This window comes from Salarias fasciatus, chromosome 17, assembly GCF_902148845.1.
Source record: "Salarias fasciatus chromosome 17, fSalaFa1.1, whole genome shotgun sequence".
NCBI lineage: Eukaryota > Metazoa > Chordata > Actinopteri > Blenniiformes > Blenniidae > Salarias > Salarias fasciatus.
Window position 1 is genome coordinate 19043489 of NC_043761.1, and position 22381 is coordinate 19065869.

Consider the following 22381-nt stretch of genomic DNA (forward strand, 5'->3'; position numbering starts at 1 on the left):
CGTGTGCATCTCCTAAGGGCTAAGCCCCCCCCCCCCAACAAAAACCACCTGATGATGGACTGTTATGAAGGACCTGAAAGAGACAGTCTGTCATGGGACGGATCACAAGCCAAAGTTCAGTACAGGGATGGGTGGTGAAACATTTGTGTCTGATGTACCACATGGAACGAAGAGCTTGAGTGAGTGAATGATTTCATTCCAATGCAACAATCTCAACTGCACTAGATAAAAGTAATAAACCACCACACATTCGACAACAATGGCTTGTCTGCTGCCATGACGGCTCGCCAAAGTTCAACACATCAGCTCCTCTCCCAGAGCCCTTCTCAATACCCATAGTGTCGTTGAAGACAAGAGGATTAAAAAAAATACAGCATTTGCTTTCTGGATTTTATAAATTCTGTATTGCAAGTAAAAAAACAAAGTGATGACAGTGTTGACAATGTTAGCATTTCCTTTTAGCAGTAGGTAGTATTTCAATTGATCACTTTGTCTGTTTGACTCTCTGTTATTAATTTGTTGCAGTAAAAAGTAACTGTCCTGTGTTTAATTTGAAGAAAATACTGGAGGAAGTCCTGAATGTGTTTTGAACTGTACCTTTATTTAAATAATGAACAGTATCCAAGTTATAAGTTCTTCACACTTTTTTAGTGAATCACTGTCAGCAAAATTGGCGGCTGCTGAAGGTTGACTTTAAATTTTTCCTCATAGAGCACTGTCGACAGTTGATGAAGCTGGACTTTCCAGAGCCTGGTGGTCCAAACAGCAGAATCCTGAGACGCTGGGCTTCTGAAAGAGGTTTAAAGCCCTTCACATAATCAAAGTCTCCCTCTTTCTCTCTGTTCAAATAGATTGAATCGGATGAACAATAAACCTCTGGGCCACCTTTCAAAAGGAATAAATATTTCTTATTGTTGAGACATTAAGAAAGTGTCTCAACCAGGTATGGTCTCAACCCATGGCACATCTCAATGAACCACTGAAACAAGAGGTTCAAATTTCAAATGAAATCATTTTTTCAATAATTTACACAAACAAAAACATATCTTGATCATTACCCGCAACATTTTTTTTTTTTTAAACACGGTTAATAATAAAATGCAATGGTGTAGAATAATCCTACCTTATGCTTTGACGTCAAGAATTGTCTTTATTGAAGTAAATCCAAGTTGAAAGTTTCAAGTAATGCTGTGAAACGCATTTCATGTGACTGGTTACATTTGAAGTCAATGCTCGATACAACCATTCAGTCACTTGCTGGCATTTAAAAATAGTTTTCATGCTTTCAGTTAATTTCAGGTTACATGATTTATAGTTTAGAATTTCAAGGAATTATTTCTCTTTCCCGTTCGGGTGTGCATCATATGAAAAGATTGCCAGTAGATGCTGCTTGGTTTTTTTATTGACAGACTGAAACTTTGTTGTCTGTTCTTTACTCTGAACAGAAAATTGTCTTTAACACTGTTCAATCACACATGAAAAAAAAACAAAACAAAAAAAAACACTTATTTAAACAAACACAACCACAGAGAACAGTACATCTTATTTTCACCTGTTCAAAACAGTTATTACAGAGGGGATGAATGATTTCTTGCACAGTATAAATGTTTGTGTGTGTTGATGTATTTTCTTGCTCGGCTCTCGGAGGAGGCGGACACTTTTTCTGTCGCTCCTACTTTGATTCTCTCTTCCTGTTGTCTCTGCTTGCTGCTTCACTTTTGTCTCCTCTGTTTGACTGGAGCAATCACTTGACTTGGTTTCTTCGAACAAACCAAAATATCAACCATGGAATTGATCAGCTGGTCTCTCAAGCAATTGATACGATCATTTCAACAACGAGCACAGGAGCGGGGGATCCTTCCCGGACGGGACTCGGCATGCTGAGTATGTGATCGACACCCGGGGCAAGTGGAGGGGGGTTGCATCCCAGGCACCTGTCCGTGGAAGATGTCGAAGATGGGTATATTTTTGTATTTATGATAACTGGTCTGCTGCTGATTGGCTGGTGCTGCGGCCTGATCTTCTGGAAATTTAACAAGACTTCTAATCATGACTCCCCTCGGAACCGTGATCTGAATTGATGTGCCTTTATTTTTTGGGAGCGTGTTACAGCTCAACTTCATCCTACAAATAACAGATGAAATTTAAGGAAATAAAATCACCTCACAATTAAGAAGTCTGTTCATCTTAATTATTTTTTTCCTTGAGGAAACAACATGCCTACTCTTACTTTGAAGGGCAAATATACGACAAAACAACATCAATCATATTCTTAATGATTGGACGTTGAGGGTGGAGCTCATGCTTGAGGTAGTGAGCCAAAGTCATCTCCCAGGCATCCACGAAATAAACATTTATTCCTTTAAACATGGTCCTGAGTATCTTGTCACGTTGCAGTGAAGGCCAGTCACCACTGAGCTGTGCTAGAAAGCGTGTTGGAAATTGCTTCAGGTTTGCTGTCCGGATAATAATTCTCGTATCTGGAGCTCTGGCTAGCAGTCGAACAACTGCCTTGCGGATGCTCATAATCCGACGGATATAGACCTTGATGGGAAATGAGGTAAGATGTGCCCAGACACCGATAACTACAACTGTGTTCTTCCCTCCAGCTATTCCATTTAGTTCATTGGCAACATAATGTAGCTCTGTAACTGGTGAAGTGCCAGCACAAACTGGAAGGCCATGGCAGCGAAATGTCACATAGATGTTATTGACATGGTCCAGCGCCACAAATGGTCCAAACTGTGTCGTAATGTGCAGGTTATATACCCTGAGATCTGAAAGAATTAAAACAGAGAAAATTAAACTTAAGATAAACTGTTAAATTGAAATTGTGAAAAGTTATTTCAGGTGAATTACCTGCAAGCTCTTCTGAGAGGAAATCTAACCACTGCCTGATTGTAGAGTCTCCATACATGAGGACCACCTTGTCTTTGAGGCACTGGCTGATGGCAGAGGCGTTATTGAATTGTTGAACTCTGGTGCCACTCAGTGAACTCCACAGACCTTTGTAATAGTAACCAGCAGTTCCGGGTATGTCCTTGTTGCTCCTTGCTGCAAGTTGACCTGTCAAAAGGTTACATTGTGTTGACATATGGTTTTATCTTCATATTTTATTTCATTTCATCATTCAATCATTTCCAGGTGTTTTCATCAGCACCTGCATAAATTTTCCTCATGCCTCACGTGTCTTCAAGGAAAACTACCCTACATTTCTCTGTATAGGAATGATTAACTTTTAAAGGTTGTTATGACCCGGAGAGTCAAACATGTTTCTCAAGGACACAGGACAAACAGGATGAGGGTCCAGTCATTTATTTCACACTTTCTCCAGAGTCGGCGTCTTGAAGCTGGAACCTGACGAGGCTCTGGAGGAAAGAGAACCCTCATCACCCGTGCCCCAAAACTGTATTAAAAAAAAAAGAACAAAGTAGCAAACCAAGGAAGGCCCAGATGTGCCAGCCAAACTTAAGAAAAAGACGAGTTCACAGCCCAGCTGCTATGCAGCCGTCGAAGTTGATCCCTCGTCCAAACTAAAGACAAAACCCCACCTAAACCCGATCAAAAGAAAGGCAAAAACGGGATGGCTGGTCACACCTGGACAGAAAAAGACAGCGATCCAAAAGAAGGAAAAAATCGGAAAAAAGAGAACACAAAGCCGGCTAGTGGGCGAGCATGCCCTGCAGCAACATGCCTGCCTGTCGGAGCCGGAGTCCAAGGCGAGCCGGCGAGCGCACCTGGCGACAGGTGTAACGAGGTGAGTGAGCGAGCGAGAGAGAGAGACCGAACGACCCGACCAAGAGCGCCGCCTCCATGCTGCTATTTATAGCGCGGCGGCGCGTCTCGCTCCAATCAAAACCGAACAAAAAAAGAAGAAGATAATTACTTCAAAAAAAGTAACAAAACACAAAACAGGATAAATATTCCCTAAATATCTGAAGGGAAAAAAAAAACGAGAAACTGTCCGTAAAAAAAAACCACGATGTGCCCGCAGCACATCACAAAGGTGCAATAAGTAACATTACGTCACATAATGTTCTCCCCCCTCTCCCTTCTCCCCTTCATAGAGTGTTACGTGCGTTGCCATTTTTGGAGACTTTAAAGGGCAACTCTGGTTTTTTTTACACCTGGACCTTATTTCTAGGTGTGTGCATGCTCATATACTCACTCAGACAAACATCGTGCAGCTCGGAGTCCTTCAGAAGTTGTTTGGGTAGGGTGTCCCAATTGTCATTATAACGGAGGGGTAGGGCTAAGGGGGAGGGCTATACACCCGAGGCACACTCCAAATGGAGGGGTATGACAGATTTTCCAGAAAGCCTTGGAAGATCGGCAAGATGGCGGCGTCCGCAATGAAAGAAGTTCATAAATCTAAGTATTTTCTCAATGAATAAAGTTTTAAAATGTAAGAAAAACCTTCTTCGGCAAACTTCAGCCGAAGAAGGCCGAATACACCTGATCAATGAGGACTTCGGCAAATTGTCGCATCTGCCTACGTCATCGGCAGTGGCGACTACTGATGACGTATGCGATTGTCGAAGGGGTGTCCCAATTCGGAGGGATTTACTTTCGGCCCTACCCCTTAGCACTCCATTCCAAAGGGGTAGGTGCAATAGGTAGGGCTAAGGGGTAGGGACAGAAAGAGAAATGGGATTGGGTCTTAATGTGCAACTTAAGATGGAAAAGGCAAGACTAATTGTTGTTGTACATGGAATGAATGTAAATAGGATATCTTAATTGTAAATAGCACAAATGAAATAACTGATAAAGTAATTGAGCACAACCCTCTGCATTTCACATGGGTAGTTTGGTCCTATTTGGTTCCCTATTTAAGGGAAGTGGGTAGACACACCTGTGTCGCCTGTGGAAGGGAGATCCTGCCACTGTATCTTGGTGTGATACATGGAAGAACTGTGGAAAGACTTTGGGCTGTTTGTTTTCCATTCTGTGATGTGCTGGCCATCCTGGGCTTATAAGAGCCATCTTAACAACTGAAAGTCTTACACCATCACTCTGTCATGAAATGATGACCAGTACATAGAGAATTTGTTACTGCTGAACTCCTGACTGAAGCATCACTGCATGCTACTGATGACCAGCAAACAGAAAACTTTGCTTTACAGCTCAGCTCCCTCTTCATCATATCAGTGTGTTACGGTGGATTTATTACTAATAAATTAAATTAAATTAGAGACAACAAATTAGAGACAGTAAATGGGAAAACATTCAGGTTCTCTCTCCTCTGAAAGATTTTCTTCAGCATTAAAGGGTGCAGCAAATACATGACACATTGTCAGTTTTTGATATTGTTGACAGAGTGCCCAATACACATTTTGCAAAACATCAGGGGCCTGCTGCACAAAACCAAGACAAGGTATTAAGCCGGGATATCTTGGTTATCCTGGATGAATTAATTCATGATGCGATTGTTCTAAAGTAGGATAGGGTACGGTGAGATATGTTCTGACATAAGTTAGATTAGAGATTTATTCTGTGGAGCTGGTCTGTTCCAGAGCAGGAAAAGTTCCAGAATTTGTTAAATCTCATCATTTTTTTCAGTCAGAAGTCCACAAATGGAAACCAACATTTATTCTGTTGCTCACTATACATTGTTATCTCCGCCAGGAGGTTATGGAATCACGTCCGTTTGTTGGTTGGTTTGTTGGTTGGTTGGTTGATTGGTTGGTCTGTTAGCAAGATCCCGGAAAATGTAATGGACAGATTGCAATGAAACTTTGTGGAAAGGTGGGTCTTGGGCTAACTTAGAATCTATTACATTTTGGTGAAGATCCGCATCACTGTCTGGATCTAGGAATTTTTTAAAGGATTCTTTATCATTGACAGACACGGAGTCTTTCACATAGTTGAGGAGGCCCGCCGACAGGGGGCGACAAACGCCTGGTTCGCACAGGACGTGCCGCTTTCGACGCGGAAGTGGAAGCACCGCGCACCGACTGTCAGATCGGCGCCCCTGTTAACCTATCTGACGGTTCATACAGGAGGCGCGGGGAAGTGCCGCGTGCATAGCGACTTGCGCCGTGGACCACGGCCGCTCCGCTCTTCTCTATTTTCTCCGCGAGCCGCGTGCACCACCAGTTGTAAAGCTGGACAAAGCAGATCGCACCACACAGGAAGTCGGGAACAGAAAATACGAGAGAATCTGGTAAATTTTCAAATTTAAATGAAGTTAAATAACATAAACTTTGTGGCTTTTCGGTTTTCCTTTTCAGATAAACACACACACAGGGAGAGAGGGCGAGAGGGCGAGAGAGAGAGGCACCGCACGCCGTAGTGCTCCGCTCCGATCACACCCCTGATCACAATGTTTGATTACAAAAGGTGTTCTTATTGTTGTTGGTGACTGATCTGAGCTGTGGCGGAGGTCTGCACTCTCTGAGTGCCAATTTCTAGTTATCACATTCAACCAGACCCACTGTCAGGATTTAAACATTTCTGATCAGTAATTCAGTCATTTAAGATACATTATGAGCTTAGATTCTTTGTAATCATTAGGCAAGAGTTATATATACTATATATAGATGCACATTCCATATAACATAAAAAAAAGCACCATGACGTTCCTCAATTAAATAATAAATCAGGCTATTGGGTCTGTTGTCCGTGGTCCAGGTTGGGGGGTGAGGATGCTGGGATAGCCAAAGCATCTCCAAGAAATATGATTAAAAAAAACCCCAACAAAACAAAACAGTGGTTTGTTTTACGTTTTTTTACGTGCGTCGATATAATTAATTGCTGACTGGTAACCAGACTCCGGTTAATTAATAAATATATAAATCAAACTTGGATGTATTAATTAATTTTTTTTAAATGAAAAACCAGTGTTTTCTGAGTCAGCCTGTAGGGAAAGGTCATACAGTGACCTTTGAACTTGCCACTTTTGTCTGCTGCCTGCTGCACTTACTGACAGTAATGAAACATGGATGATTTTTGATCAAATATCCGCATATTGGAAAGTGATTGATGCCTTTAAATAACAGAGGAAACAAGAGCTCAACTGTCCTCATCTGCCTCCATGGGAACTTCCTGTTCTGGCGGAGAGAAGGACACCACTCTGGTTGTTATGGTGAATCAGTGATTCTGTGATCGGTGGAGGGGTCTCTTTAAGGAGTCACGTGCACGTGCTGATCCTGGATTGGTTTCACCTGACTTGATGAATCCATGTGTTCTCATCCTGGAATGGTCTTTTGTGCAACCAAGCAAGCCTGAACCCTCTTGTTTTGGATTGGATGAACCAGGCTCAGTCATTGATTCAAGATGTCTGAATCCTACTTTTGCACAATAGGCCAAAGGTCCAGAGCGATCCTGGCCAAATGAAAAAAACAAACAAACAAACCAAAAAAAACATCTTTCCGGACTTGTTTGGGATGGCCCTGGATGAAAATACATTGATTCTGCCTGTTTGGGTTGTCCTGGACCAACAGGAGAGATTTGTAGCGCAATGATCGGGAGTGACGTGCATGAAGCAGCTAACTGACGTGAGTAGCACAAAATGGACTGACAGGAGTGGCAACGCTAATATGCCAATAGCAGAATGATGTGACTGTAAATAGTCGGTAAGGTAAAATTACTTCTCATCAAAACAACATTTATGATACTATCATGGATGATATATGAATACACCTTTACTTAAAGGGCAACTCCGTTTTTTTTTATACCTGGACCTTATTTCTAGGTGTGTGCATGCTCATATACTCACTCAGACAAACATCGTGCAGCTCGGAGTCCTTCGGAAGTTATTTAGATCCAACCGGATTTAGCGGGGACCACGACAAGGGAGTTTCAGCGCGGGACATAATCTCTGCAAAATCGCTCATTTCTGCTATATTTTTTCATCCATCGCCAGTGTCATCATAAAGTCAGCTCATCTACCATCTTCAGGTGGGTCAGCTGACAGTTTTCGCTAACTTAGCCACAATTAGCTTGGATGGGAACATTGGCGCTCCTCTCCCCAGCAGAGAAGCACTTTGAGTCAGCCTCGGCTGTCACGGCGCCTGGGTGCCTGACTTCCAGGGGCCGAGTTGGGGCCGATTGGGTAAACAGCCCGGAGCTGCTCCACGGAGGCGACGGAAGAGCTCCAGCAGCCGCACCAGTTTCACGCGCCTCCGTGGTTATGCGGCGGGTCCCCGCGAACTCCACAACCGGCACGGAGTGCGTCTCCACCCGGGAGCGGAGATCCGGAGCTGCCGCGCCAGGGCTTGCTCCACGGGGGCACGTGAAGCAGGCCGCGGCTTCCAGGGGCCAATTCGGGGCCGATTGGGTAAACGGCCCAGAGCTGCTCCACGGAGGCTGACGGGAGAGCTCCGGATCTCTGCACCCGGGTGGAGACGCGCTCCGTGCCGGCCGTGGAGCGCGCGGGCACCCGTCGCATAACCACGGAGGCGAGCTAATTGTGGCTAAGTTAGCACGGTGTCAGAGAAGAGTGAAGCACAGCAAATCCCATCAGAGCAGAGCAGAGCAGAGCTTTGAGCATCCAACCCCGGGGCGCTCCTGGAAGTCTCTCCTCACTGAGAGTCTTTGGAGGTCTCCAAGCCGGGCGAGGTGCACTGTGCGCTCACCGTGGGGCAGCTGACAGGAGAGGCTCCAGCATCCGAGCTAATTGTGGCTAAGTTAGCACGGTGTCAGAGAAGAGCTATGTGCAGCAGATCCCATCAGAGCAGAGCAGAGCTTTGAGCATCCAACCCTAGACCGAAAGGCAACCCGGGGCGCCACGGGGGCCCCTCGCCCAGCACGGCGCCCAGTGGCCACTGCCGTTTGGACGGTTCCCCCGACCCAGCGGCCTCGCCTCCAGGCCCGGCTCCACAGGTAGGTGACCGGACACACGGCCCGGCTGCCCCTGGCCATCTGACCGTCTTCAGGTGGGTCAGCTGACCCACCTGAAGATGGTAGACAAGCTGACTTTACGATAACACTGGCGATGGATGAAAAAATATAGCCGATATAATCCCGTGCTGAAGCTCCCTTGCCGTGGCCCCCACTAAATCCGGATGGATCTAAATAACTTCTGAAGGACTCCGAGCTGCACGATGTTAGTCTGAGTGAGTATATGAGCATGCCCACACGTAGAAATAAGGTCCAGGTGTCAAAAACAGACACTCAAGTATTTAGCATTGATTGCTTCTGTGATTCAGTCTTTTTTGTTTTTAGGCATCAGATTGCATGTTGGTGGAAGTACATATTTGAATTTACCTTTCTTTTTCAGAAACGCGGTGACATGAGCAGGTCCTGAAGCCGGAATACGAACGTTCATGGTGACCCCACTGAAGCAAAGAAAACAAATGTAAAAATGTGGCAGCACAATATCAAAAACATTTTCCAACCACCTGTTCATTTTCGACTTTTTATCCAGGATCTGGTGATGGTGGTATAAGCAGGGATTTCCAGACTTCCCTGTCCCCACACACTTTGCCCAGCTCTTCAGAACGGATCCTGACGCATTCCCAGGCCAGCTAAGAGAGCAGCAGGTCTACACCCAACTCCTTCCTGGTAACTGAGCTCCTCACCCTGTCTTTAAGGAATGGTAAATGGTAAATGGACAACACTTATATAGCGCTTTTACACTGCATTGACAGAGTCCAAAGTGCTTTACACTGTATTATCACATTCACCCATTCACACACACATTCAAACACCAGTGGAGGTGGCTGCCATGCAAGGCGCTCAGTACATTCACTGGGGGCAATTTGGGGTTCAGTGTCTTGCCTCAGGAGACTTTGACATGCAGACAGGGGGAAACAGGAATCGAACTAACAACATCCCGATTGTAAGACAACTGCTCTCCCCACTGAACCACAGCCGCCCGAAGCACCTACCCACCCTGTGGAGGAAGTTCATTTCAGCCACTTGTATTTGGGATCTGGCTTTTTGGTCATGGCCCAAAGCCCATGACCATAGATGAGGGTGGGAACATAAACTATCCAGCAAATTCAGAGCTTCACCTTTCTTCTCAGCTCCTTTTTCATGATGACGGGCCAATACAACTATAGAACTGCCTAAGAAATACAGCAAGCTGTCCACAGCCGAGGCACTGGAGACTGCTAAGCAAAGACTCACAGCCCCAGCTACCCACTTAAAGAGATATACAAGAGAAGCGGAAGCCAGGAGAATAAGCACAACATTCTCCAAAAAACTTGGAAAGGTATACTCTCAATGGCAGACCACAGCAGGTCCACCCAGGGCAGAGGCTGAGCAATACTGGAAGAGTATCTGGGAGAAAGAGGTGCCACACAACGGCTAGCAGATCTGCAAACAGAACCCTGAAAACTCCCAGAACAAGAACCAGTAGTCATCAATACAGCAGACATCCAGAAAAGAGTGGCAAAAATGAAGAACTGGACAGTTCCAGGTCCTGATAGGATTCACACGTACTGGCTAACTGCACTCCATGAATGCCCTGCCAATGCAAATGACCCACCTGAAGGAAGAGAAGAGAACCACCCACAGTGGTTAACCCATGGTCAAACAGTGCTCATCATGAAGGATCTCCAGAAGGGAACAAAACCATCCAGCTACCGACCCAAAACCTGCCTCAGGACTACATGGAAGCTCCTACCTGGCATCATAGCTGCTAAGATGAACAGGCACATGGAGGTGCTAACATGAGCAGAGCCCAGGAAGGAATTGGCAATAAAAGCAGAGGAGCTAAGCACCAGTTACTGGTCGACAGGGTGATTGTACAAGACTGTAAGACCAGACACGCCAACCTTTGCACTGCTTGGATTGTTTTCAAGAAAGCCTTTGACTCAATGTCACACTCGTGCATACTGAAATGTCTGAAACTGTTCAACATCAAGTAACTGGGAACCTTGTTGGGAAACTCAATGAGGCTATGGAAGACAATTCTGGAAGCTAACTGAAAGCCAGTGGCAGAGGTGAGCATCAAATGTGGCACATACGAAGAAGACGCTCTGTGGCCCCTGCTGTTCTGTATAGGCCTGAGCCCCCTCAGCAAGATCATCACCAAGAGCGGATACGGGTACCAATTCTGCAGTGGAACAATCTTCAGCCACCTCCTATACATGGATGACATCAGGCTGTATGTCAGGAGTGCACGAGACATGAACTCCCTGATTCATGTCACCAGGATATACAGCAATGCCATTGTGATGTCATTTGGACTAAATCGGTCACTGAGACAGCGCAGGAGCACTGAGATGGCACAGCACTGATGCTTCTGGTCCTGAATGGAGCGGCAGCACCGAGGCGGAGCAGCGGGTACGAGTGGGGAGCCGGTAGCGGTAAACCAGGAGCGTCAAGGCAGCAAGATGGCGGCACGGTTACACCGGTACCCACGGGCACACACCTCTGGTGCCCGGTCCCTGGTGCCCGGTTTCACTACCGGTGTAACTTTGCCACCAGCCCAACATGGCCGCAGCTTTGCACCGCGGACCTCGCTTGCACCCCCTGGTCATTAAGGCAGACAGGATCGTCTCCGACCTGAGGGAGGACATCCGTCGGCTGTCGGAGGTAAAAGACGATCTACTGGAGCAGGCCCGGATGCTGGCCAAAGGACAATCTATGATCATCTCGTCCTACATGAACACCACCACCGCTCCAGCACCCTGGGCTCACTCCTGTTAGACACCGGACCATCAGCGCTCATGGGCAGAGGTGGTAATGCGGGGCCACAAGCCCAAGCCCACCATGGCTTCGCCTCCACTACCCCTCTCTAACCACTTCCATGCCCTGATGCAGTACGACAATGCCAGCTCAGCGGGTGGTGAGGGTCCCTGGCCTGCTGCAGCCTCTGCTGCCCCCGCATCCTCTGGCGGGTCCACCGTTCGCCGCCACAACAACCTGGAATTCATGCTGCCAGACACCACCAGGCCATGTCGTCGCTCCGCCACAGCCCTGGACTACAACACCTTAGCCCCGGAGATGGCCCTCTCCGCTGCGGTCCCGGCCGACTCCATCCAGGCCCCGGAGACGGATCTCTCCCCTGCAGCCCTGGATCAATCCGCCGCAGCCCTGGAGCCGGACCACTCCCCGCCGGTCCCGGAGCAGCGGCAATCGCCACGGACCTCGACCTCGCTGCCCGCTGATCAAGGAGGCGGTGAGGAGGCACACCAGGAGCCACCACTACCGCCGCGGGGAGAACCGGGACCACCACTCCGGGGAGAACCGGAACATGGACCGGGGCCAGGACCACCGCTCCAGCAGCGAGGTTGCTGCCGGTGGACGATGGTCACTACTGAAGGGGTTGAACTACCTGAAGGCAACAATAGAGATGTGGAAAACAGCGACAAATACCTGGGGATACCGCAAATGGCAACCACGATGAAGCAACCGAGTGGTGAAGTACAGCCAAATACCTACAGAGGGTGAGACAGGTCCTGAACAGTCAGCGGAATGGCAAGAATAAAATCCAGGCCATGAACATGTATGCCTAGCAGTAATCAGATATCCATGTGGAATAAAATCAGGACCACTGGAAGAGATGCAGGCCACCAATCTCAAGACAAGGAAACTCCTCACAATACACGGTATCCCGCCATGGAATCAGTTGCCCTGGGTCCATATTCTATGGGAGTGCATTTACAATCTTACACCAACAATGCAGAACAGAGTCCTAATGGGTCATCAAACTAAATTTCAGTTCGATTCACTTTTATTTATGTAACACAAAATACAACACAATCATTTATAGGCACTTTCAAAGAGAAATACAGAGATGGACGGCCCTTAACAAGGGGTCCCAGACTCTGTACTCCCAAAGAACTCCTGATAAGATACCTTATAGGATGCAGTCAAAGGCCTTCCCAAATGCCAAAAACACATGTGGACTGGTAGGGCTAACTCCCATGAACCCTCGAGCACCCGATGGAGGGAAGAGAACTGGTCCAGTATTTGAGGACCAGGACAAAAACTGCATTGTCCCTTCTCAATCCAAGGTTCAGCTATTACTGCAATTTTCCTCTCCACTATCCTGGAAGAGAGTTTCCCGGGGAGGCTGAAGAATGTGATTCCCCTGTAGTTGGAAAATACCCTCCAGGGACTTGAAGTTTGACATTTCAGGAGACTCTTGCCCAAAACTTTTAAATAGGGGGACCACCACCCCAGTCTGCAAATCCAGAGGTACTGTCTTCGACCGCCACGCAATGTTACAGAGACATGTTAACCGAGACAGTACACCTCAGTGACTTCAGCTTGTGTCATGGATGAGTCCACTTCTGAGACCTCAGCCTCTTCTTCCTCCAAGGATGACGTGCTGGGGCATTGGGGAAATCCAAGAAGCATTATTTCCACCGTTTGATAATATAGTCAAAGTCAGTAGCTTTGGTCTTCCAATGTAACCAGTGTTGGTGGAGACCTGCTCTTCCTTATTGAGGAATCGGATGGTTTGCCAGTACTTCTCCAAAGCTGACCAACAGTCCTCCTCCATGCCCTCTCCGAACTCCTTCCCAGACCTGAGTTTTTGTTGGTACCTGTCAGCTGCTTCGGGAGTCCCACGAGCCAGCAAGACTCAATAGGATTTCTTCTCCAGCTTGACGGCAGTCGTTATTTCCAGTGTCCACCACTGGGTTTGGGGGTTTCCAGATTTAGGATTGGGAGACACCACAGACCTTGCAACCCCAGTGCCAAACAGCTGCTTCAAACATTGGGGTGAGCTCGATGATATTTAGCTGGTACTTCTCAAGCTGTCTCACAAGCTCAGGTAACATTCCATGTCCCAAGAGCCAGCCTCTGTGTCCATGGATCTGGTCACTGGGCACCCTGCTTTTGGCTGCCACCCAATCTACACTGCACTCTGTGGGAGGTTGGGTTCAGCAGAAGTTGGGCCCACGTCATCAGTTTGAGCTGACTCCTGTGGATAAAGGCCTGGCCACTAGGTGCTCATATGTGAGCCCAAACCCCAGGCCTGCCTACAGGGTGGGGCCCCGACTACACCATACCAAGTGGTCCCTGATGTCTCTTTTCTAATGGGGGCTTACGATTTGCTCCTCGTCTGGCCCTATTTGCCATTTGAAACCCTACGAGGGGTATAAAGCCCCAGACAATATATATTGGCTACTGGGATCATGCAGGCCCTCACACTCTTCCACCATGTAAAGGTGGCAATTCAGTGGGGAGTAAAAAACAAAACTAAAATCACCTCAAAGGTTAGAATACTACTGTATTTAGCATGGAGCAGCTGTACATTGGTTGAGACAAATGCTGCAAAAATATAAAGTGAGATTTGACCTTTCAGGAGACTCCTGCCCAAAACTTTTTTGATTGTTCATTCATCTATTTTCAGTAATGGTACTAGCAGTTTAGCTTAAGAGTCATAGCCATGGTAACCACTTACGTTTAAAGAGTATGTCCTCCTCGGCCTTGATGGGTTTTCGGATTTTGTGGAAGTGTTTTATCCTGGTATCACAGCTCAGATTCTGTGGCTTGTAGCAGAACCAAAGTTCACCTGTATTGAGATCAGTGTAGTTGCACTGTGGCTGCTGGGTTGGAGGCAGGCATACATTGCACAGGGTAGTGTCTGTCAGTGAGCCTGATTGAAAAGTGCTGTAGTAGTCCATTCCATTAGGCCTTTCGCCAGAAAACCTTTGCAGGAATGGGATTGCTTCACTGGGATGTACCAATGTTACCTGATTGAACAAAGAACCAAAAAAAGGCCATTAAGAAACAATCACTGAGCTTTTGCTCTATAAGTGAAGCAATAAGCAATGAATGTTGCTTGAAATATTGCTTCCTGTCCCAGACCTGAATAAATAATAGTTGTGGTGTAATCTGACTAATACAACCACATCACCATATAACGACCACTTTTTCAATTTTTTCATTGCACATTTCTGCTACTACTCGCCTCAACTCAGCCTTGCTCATTTTCCATCACAATAGATTGTCATCTCTGCATGGGTGGAATCGTCATAGCGAGGTGAACCATAGGTTCTGAACACAGAACACACTGGATGCTTAAAATATAGGTGTAAACTACTTTCTTTTCTAAAAGCTTAGTTTATTTCATATATTGCAAAAATAAATATAATTCACAAATAATAATTGACAAAATAATTTGCCAATGCTGGAAATGACTTTTTTTTTGGGATCTGGTGTAAGATTAGAGAGATTTTCATTTCTCACGATTTACTATTGAGTGTCAATCATTCTGTGGTGAGTGCTGAAGAAGTGACCAGATCATAGCTCAATACCCATGGTCAGAGCTCACGAACTTGAGTTTCTGTTGTGTCAGGTTGCCAAGCAACTGGATCAAATGTCAGAATTTAATGCACCACTAAAGAAGGGTTTGTTACTCCTGGTCAGGTTGCATGACCTTGAGGTTGTGGGAAACTTACTCTCTCCCAACAAACCGAGCTGAGAGAATTTATTTATTATTTTTTTAAATTAATTAATTAATTATTTATTTATTTATTTATTTATTTGTTTATTTATTTTCGTATCTGCTGTAGGAGATGTTCTCACTATTTATCTGAAGGCTGAGTATTTAAGCGACCAGATGGCGGTTCATTACTCTCGGTCAGCTCTCACAACCCCAGAGGTTCGGTATTTGAGGTTCTGACGATCTGTCACCATGACATATTCACAGATGTCTTGATGTAGTCTCGTTTTCTTATGTAAACAGTCATAAACAGGGATGGTGTATGTGTGTGTGTGTGTGTGTGTGTGTGTGTGTGTGTGTGTGTGCATGCATGTGGCGAGGCAGGATTTCTTTTTTTTTTCATTTTTTCAATTAATTGAAATTTAATAATTTTGTATCTTATTATTCTCTCTGTTGGTGTTATTACAAATGCTATACGTGCGGTCACTAAAGTAGAACTAACCTCAAAATAGATTAAAGACCAGACTGAAGTTATTACCTCAACCTCTGACTTTCCTTCCCAGGGTAAGAAGAACACAGCAGAGTAGGTCCCATTGAGATGATCCACCACTTGACCTGCCACACCTGCTTGAAGAGCCCGGTTGTGCAGCCGAGCCAGGAAGAAATCTCCCCCATGATTCTTCGGATGACCCTTAAAGTCAAACATCTTGATCATGACCTCCAGCTGATCCCCCACGAGCCACGATCCACCTCCTGGCCTTGGGAGAATGACAAATTTGCTGCGGGCTGCATTGCTGGTGCCTTCCAGGGAAACAGGAGCTGGCACAGATGGAGTATTTGGCCAAGCTATGGAATCTAAAAGGATGTTTTCCTCATGGATCTCTTTGGGAGACAACCATCGGAAGGTGCAGGAGTTCTGATTTGAGCCTGGATCACTGGAGACACTCATGTTCTTGAATGGAGGCTTCGGTGTTTTCTGAAACTGGCAGAACCAAAGTGGGTATTCTCAGTTAATTGAGGTTTTTCCCTTTCTGCTTGATTTATGCACATTTTATCCAATGGTGTTGCTCTTAGATTCAGTAATATCACAGTGCAACATATCAAACAGGATCCTCAGTGCTTACTCAGTTCTCACCTCCAGAAAGTTGATGTGATAAAATATGTAGACAAACGAGCTCAAGAACAGAAGGATGATGCCAGACTTCAAAAATCCTTTCCAAGCTGTGTCCATGATGGATCGTATTTTCCTAGTTCATCTGATGAAAAGAAAAGAACAAATTTAAAGAAGACAAAACATGGGTGTACAAGGTGAAAATGAAAAGAAAAAAGTAAAATATATTTCAGAAAAGAAAGGGAACAGCTTCAACTGATTCCACATGATTTTCTTTTGAAATACAGTGCAGACCAATGTGTTTAGTACAGTTGAGGTAGGTCACTCACCTGTAACTACCTTTGTGGTTTCATGCTCGTTTTTAATTTGAATGGAAAAAAATCCAACTGAAAAACCTGTTCTCATACAAATGAGTTTCTCACTACTTCTGATTACTTCATTGAGTCAAGATGTAGCATGATTTCACTCTTCTTCATTTTTTGATACTGCTAAAATAATTCACAATAATTCACTTAAAAAGATGTGTTTTTTGAAGTGTCAGATAACAATTAACAATCCTCGAAAAAGCAAAACATACAACTTGAATCAACAAAATGAGAGTTCATGCATTCATGGTTTTTTATTATTAATATTAGGTTGTTAATATTAGTTTTTTTATTATTAATATTAGGTTGTGTGTGTGTGTGTGTGTGTGTGTGCGCACGGATGCTGCAAGGTTGAGTTTGGGTGTATGTATGTATATATATGTATAGGTATTTGTATATGTGTATGTGTATGTGTATGTGTATGTGTATGTGTATGGGCATATATATGTACATAGGAATGTACATACACATTCTTGTTTTTATTTTTTTTTTATCTTGTTTTTTGATAGTTTCGTTGGCACTTAGTGTGGGGACTCAACGTGCAATTTCGTTGTAGGGCTGCAACTATTACTCGAGTCACTCGAGTACAAAAAATGATTGAGGCAAATTTTATACCTCGAGGCTTCGTTTAATTAACATCACGTGGCGATGAGGTGTGCGCACACGTTTGTGTGTGAGGGAGAGAGAGAGAGAGAGAGATGTGGTGTGTGTGTGTCACCCAGATTGTTGTGACTGACAGACATATCCAAGCGATGCCGGACCGGGTACTGACACCTGTCCCGTCACAAATTTCTTTCTGCTGAGGTCCACGCGGATCGATCTGCGTGTGAACGCGTTGCGTGTACGTGCCGGTCGCGCCGGTATACACTTGCGTCAGAGCGCCACAGCAAACAAACCGTGCAGTAAAGTGACTCCGAAGCCATCAGGCTCTTGCTCCGTCGACAGAAACTTCCAGAGAATGGAAAACTGGTGGACGGAGAGAGCAGCCTCTGTCGGGAGGGACGAGAAGGTCTGCTGATAGAAATGAAAGTGAAAGTGCAATCGCTCGGGTGCTGCCCCACGATTCAGAAACAGAAAAGGCTAAATAAACTCTAATACTAAATGATAATAGACTAACAATGTATGAGCTTCATTTTCTATAAATATTCTGTAATAAAAGAGCAGATAAACAGTCTGGAGCAACAGAAAAGCTCCCCAAGGATGCGTGGATCAGTGTGCATGCGTGGAATGTGCACCACGTGACCCAAAATGTAGAGTACTGGAGTACTGGAAATAATCAACAGAGTACTCGATTCCAAAAATACTCGATAGTTGCAGCTCTATTTCGTTGTACTCGTTACAATGACAATAAAGACAATCTATTCTATTCTATTCTATTCTATTCTATTCTATTCTATTCTATTCTCAGACCAAGCTGATTTAAAGAGTTTCCAATGATCAGACATGACTCTGTTTAGCTAAATTTAACTCAGTTTAGCGTCATTTATCATCTGATTCAATGCAGTCCCTGCCTTCTGTGCCCTAGCGCGTGGAGCTGGGACCACAACCCAGAAGTCCTGCCAGGCTTCGTTGGTGGGCTTTGTTGTTGAATTCAACATAAAACACTCTCTTTAAGGCCCTTCAAAGGCTTCCCTCCTGTTAACAAAACCTGCAGTCTGCCAGGCTCCATGAAGACCTGCAGACCGTCCGTCATCTGCCTCAGTCTGTCTGTCCTCTTAGCATGAAAACAAGTTCCAGGAGTGATTCTACAAGAGAAGCCTCATCCCAAAATGAGCAAACAATGCACCCTGCAACCTCATCACATTTGAATGCAACTCCACAGAAAAAACAAGCCCAAATGTGTTGAGAATATCTTGACCTTGAAACATCATCCACACCTAATGCTCAGTTACCTCGTTGTTCGGATCAGTAAACATAAAACACACCTATACAGGTAGATAAAAACTAAAGCCCCGCCATCATTAACAGCATATCTGGCATTTAGAGAAGGATAATAAACATCTCTGTGTTACATACAAATATCAATAGTATGAGCAGTTTTTAACTTAATAGAAACTCTAAACCACAAGAACACAAAATACATACAGTCCCAATTAAAATCAACAGTTCATTTCAAGATCTATGAAGTGGGAAAAGAATGCAGTGTGTGTTACCTTGGCTGAACGTAGTGGAAAACAAAACAATGAAATCCAAGGGTTTATGGTGCTGATTGAATTTGAAGTTCAGGTGAAACAAGCCAGATGTAGAAATGGAGGCAGACACAGGAAGCAGGGCCGCAGGAGCCACCCTATGTCATTAAAGTCCTCCTCTTAGAGATAAAGGAGATGATCAAGAACTCCCAGGCATATAAATATAAAATACAAAATACAGTTGTTGTAAAAGCTCATGTTCAACAGTTTAATTTGTCCCACATATCAACCTCTATATTTATTCTCATGTATGATATGATTGTTGTTGATCATATTTTAAACGTTGATTGCTACATCATGCTTCGGTCTTATCTGATCATGTTCACATGGGTTCATGATGAGAACAAACCTGATAACATCAGATATGTTACACTAAACACAGAGGTCATCAAAGGTCAAAAAAGAGTAAGTGAAAGTATAAATTGATTAAATCTTTCTTCTGTGCAGTCAGCCTGTTTGCATCCTGTGATTTTTTTTCTCACCCAGATAACTGATAGATTTACTCCAGCTGTGCAGGAGAGCCCTCTTGTGGCTGGTACCCTTTAATGAAGAACTGACAAGGCAGGAGTTTAATTTGTTTATGAGCAGTTCTCCACAGTTGCCCTGTTGCTTGCTGCACATTCAGATATGTTGCACTGTAGGGATGTAGGGAGGCTGATGCGACTGCAGTCACTGCACATTTCTTGGCAATTCTGAATCCAGAGCTGAAGCTCCCGACAGCATCACTCCAGTTCACATTCACACAATGTTCTCCACCACCTCAAGGTGGCAATCCATGGACATCCGAAACCAATAAAACTGACTCAGTTCTGCATTACCTGCTACTTTTCTATGCGGCCACCAGTGAGACACCTTACCTCTTTGTATACTGTCGAGGACGGAGTTTTCTTCCCTCCGGTGCCGGGCTGGGCTCCCCTCCGATTGCTCCTCGTACCCTACAGATTCTTTCTTGGATCCCAAATAGAGTGCAGAAATAAAGAGTCCCAATGCAGATTTCCAACGCTGATTACAATTTATTTGTGCGAAGCCTCTAGACAGAATTCTGGTCCTCTGTGTCGAGTCTGTCCGCGAGCAGCCCTCACTGACAGAGTCAGAGCAAAAGGCGATGTCTAATCTAATGTGTGCGTTTTTATGAAGTCTTTCGCTCACAGGCGGGGTGATATTTTCATTCTTCTGGGTCACACATCCCTGGAGCTGGTTTGAGCTGGTTGGGCCTCTGCCTCGCTCACACTGATGTGGATAAGGTGTTCCTTCTGCTGTCCCAGCACAGCCGCTCTGCCTGATAAGGAGTTGTCTTTCTGCAGAGAGATACTCAAAGATTCCTTGCATGAACATTAGCGTATGTCTGATTAGGCGAGCAAGATTATGAGTCACAAGCTGCATTTCTCCATAATATTAAATAGGTCAGAAGACAGTAGAATATTAATAGAAGTTGTAAATTTCCACAATACACAGATATACACCTGGGGGATCCTTTGACCAAAGGGTTTACTTTGACAGTATTTGAGTTTTTAAAGGTGTACTGGATTAATTCAAAGCCGGTTTGAATCAATCATCCTTGAGACAACCATAAATTAAAATGTTGACTGGATAAAATGTTGATTGGAGACAACCATAAAATAAAATGTTGATTGGATAAATTCAAATTTATTAGAACCAGCAGAGATTTGTAAATTATTCCCAACATGATATTACAGGGTTAACTGAACAATTAGATACTACATCCCTCAATGTTTGGCAGAATAGGATCGTGCTTCTCTTGTAATGAATAGGAAAAGAGGGGTGGGTGTGAAAATAACTGTCACTATTGTTCTTTCATCTCCAGCAACATGGTTCAGATGGGTGTGTTCCTTGCTCTCTGGGAGGATTAACTTCTCTTGCTGATGAGCTTACAAAAAAACAAATCGATGACCGCTCAGTTGTATATCATCACCTGTCTGGTCCTCAATCCTTTTGATGAGGCTCAATTAAACAAACTTCTTTCCAGTCAGTAGACAGATATGTCAACAGGCTCATGCCACTGGGCTTTGGACACAGACAGAGTAGCAAAGTGAGAAAGTTGCTGAGGACAAACATCAATGGCAGCTGTTATTAACACAACTTGACCACCACTGAGGGCACTACAGGGACACCATTGATGATCTAAGAATGAAGATGAGCTCTGGGAGTTGCAGGCATCAACCTTGGCATTTGGTGAGAACTCCCTACTGCGCTTCTGTCGCAACAGACTGCAGCAACAAATGGTGGCACAGGATGTTCTAAATGGCCTCTCCACATAGTTCACATGCAGATTCATTCTCCGCCCCAATCATGGTCAAAGGGACAACCAATGATGTTCGCAATACCATGCAGTAAAAGCTCCTGGACACAGTAACCAAATGGTTTGGACTGAAATGAAGGAATATAGAAGTATATGACGTATGGTGGCACCCATTGCAATCTTGGTGACCTGAACTAACCTGTTGGGACCTGTGTATTTGCCATTTAGATGATATTGATATCTGCCTTTACTAATCCCATATTTGTTCAACTGAATATTTCTGCATATCCCTGGTTAATCAATACCCACATATCCAGGTGTGTATCCAAAAACCTGTCCTATATCTGAAACCACAATCTTCTGTCTGAGGTAGGACTCTCATGTGAATTAATGTGTGCTTAACATTCAGTTTTACATTCTGTATTTTTTTTCTTTTTTTATATTTATTAGCCATCGCCGCAACACGTAGTGTAACGGCGAAGGGTATTGTTCTTGCTCAGTTTCTTCTGTGTTATTATTATTATTCTTTGTCCCACAAGAATGCATTTTTGACCCCCTGAACATAGCTGAATGTGGGGTTTTTTGGTATCTATGCGACCGGCCCAGCAAAAAATTAGATAAAATTTATACCTCCACAGTAACAGATCAACACTGGCTCAACAGCGCCACCTACAATCAAACCCCTATGGCCCACAGAGTGGGCATATTTTGAAGTAGGAACACGAAATTCACACCAGTGACAGAGCATGAGGGGACAAACAGAAAACTCTCTTGGCTCAAATCTGTGGGACCAACAGGAAGGCTTCAAAACAGCTACAAATACCTGAGGATACCTAAATTAGGTATGGGAATTGTTAAGAATTAGCGATTTCGATTCCATTGTCGATACTGCTTAGCGATACGATTCCTTATCAATTCTCTTATCGATTCTCATTGAGTGAGAAATGAAACAACACAAATGGGGTGTTTGCATTAACTCTTTAATATCCTCATCCTGAACAGAAGAAAAAATATCCATGTCATGAAACACTTTGCAAGCTGCAAGTAGCCCCAGTTCATCTTTTCGTGTGAAATCCAGCCAAACTCTGGAGCTTCTTCCTGACGCCAGGCTGGAAAGCTCAAAACTAAATTACACTCGGATGCCTGTGCATGTCTGGTCCAGCTCCA

At 44.7% G+C, this 22381-nt stretch overlaps 1 protein-coding gene and 1 long non-coding RNA gene across 5 annotated transcripts; one reads left to right on the forward strand and one right to left on the reverse strand.

Annotated features, from left to right (window-relative positions):
- Positions 1-1384: 1384 nt before the first annotated feature.
- On the reverse strand, positions 1385-22124 carry LOC115403863 (NXPE family member 3-like). 4 transcript variants are annotated; one of them, XM_030112892.1, is made up of 7 exons: positions 19812-22121; positions 16425-16545; positions 15828-16271; positions 14302-14597; positions 9208-9278; positions 2860-3054; positions 1385-2777 (listed from the first exon to the last, which is right to left on the reverse strand). In XM_030112892.1, exons 2-7 carry the CDS (start codon positions 16518-16520, stop codon positions 2227-2229), a joined length of 1653 nt encoding a protein of 550 aa, XP_029968752.1. In that variant the 5' UTR covers positions 16521-16545; positions 19812-22121; the 3' UTR covers positions 1385-2226. The 4 variants fall into 4 exon arrangements, 1 of the variants encoding a protein (XP_029968752.1); XR_003933252.1 differs by lacking the exon at positions 1385-2777 and having other exon boundaries at positions 3007-3066; positions 9208-9526; positions 14306-14597; positions 19812-22124; XR_003933254.1 differs by lacking the exons at positions 1385-2777; positions 19812-22121 and adding an exon at positions 17662-18640 and having other exon boundaries at positions 3007-3066; positions 9208-9526; positions 14306-14597.
- Positions 9006-19745, forward strand: LOC115403893 (uncharacterized). The gene is made up of 3 exons (XR_003933262.1): positions 9006-9269; positions 9368-9545; positions 15853-19745. It is a non-coding gene; the product is annotated as an uncharacterized LOC115403893 (long non-coding RNA).
- Positions 22125-22381: the final 257 nt, after the last annotated feature.

Coding starts and splice junctions, on each gene's coding strand:
- LOC115403863 (XM_030112892.1), bottom strand. CDS start 16,520: ATGGACACAGCTTGGAAAGGATTTTTGAAGTCTGGCATCATCCTTCTG. Junction 14,598..15,827: donor AAGGAAAGTCAGAGGTTGAG/GTAATAACTTCA, acceptor TTGTTCAATCAG/GTAACATTGGTACATCCCAG. Junction 3,055..9,207: donor CGCGTTTCTGAAAAAGAAAG/GTAAATTCAAAT, acceptor GTCAACTTGCAG/CAAGGAGCAACAAGGACATA.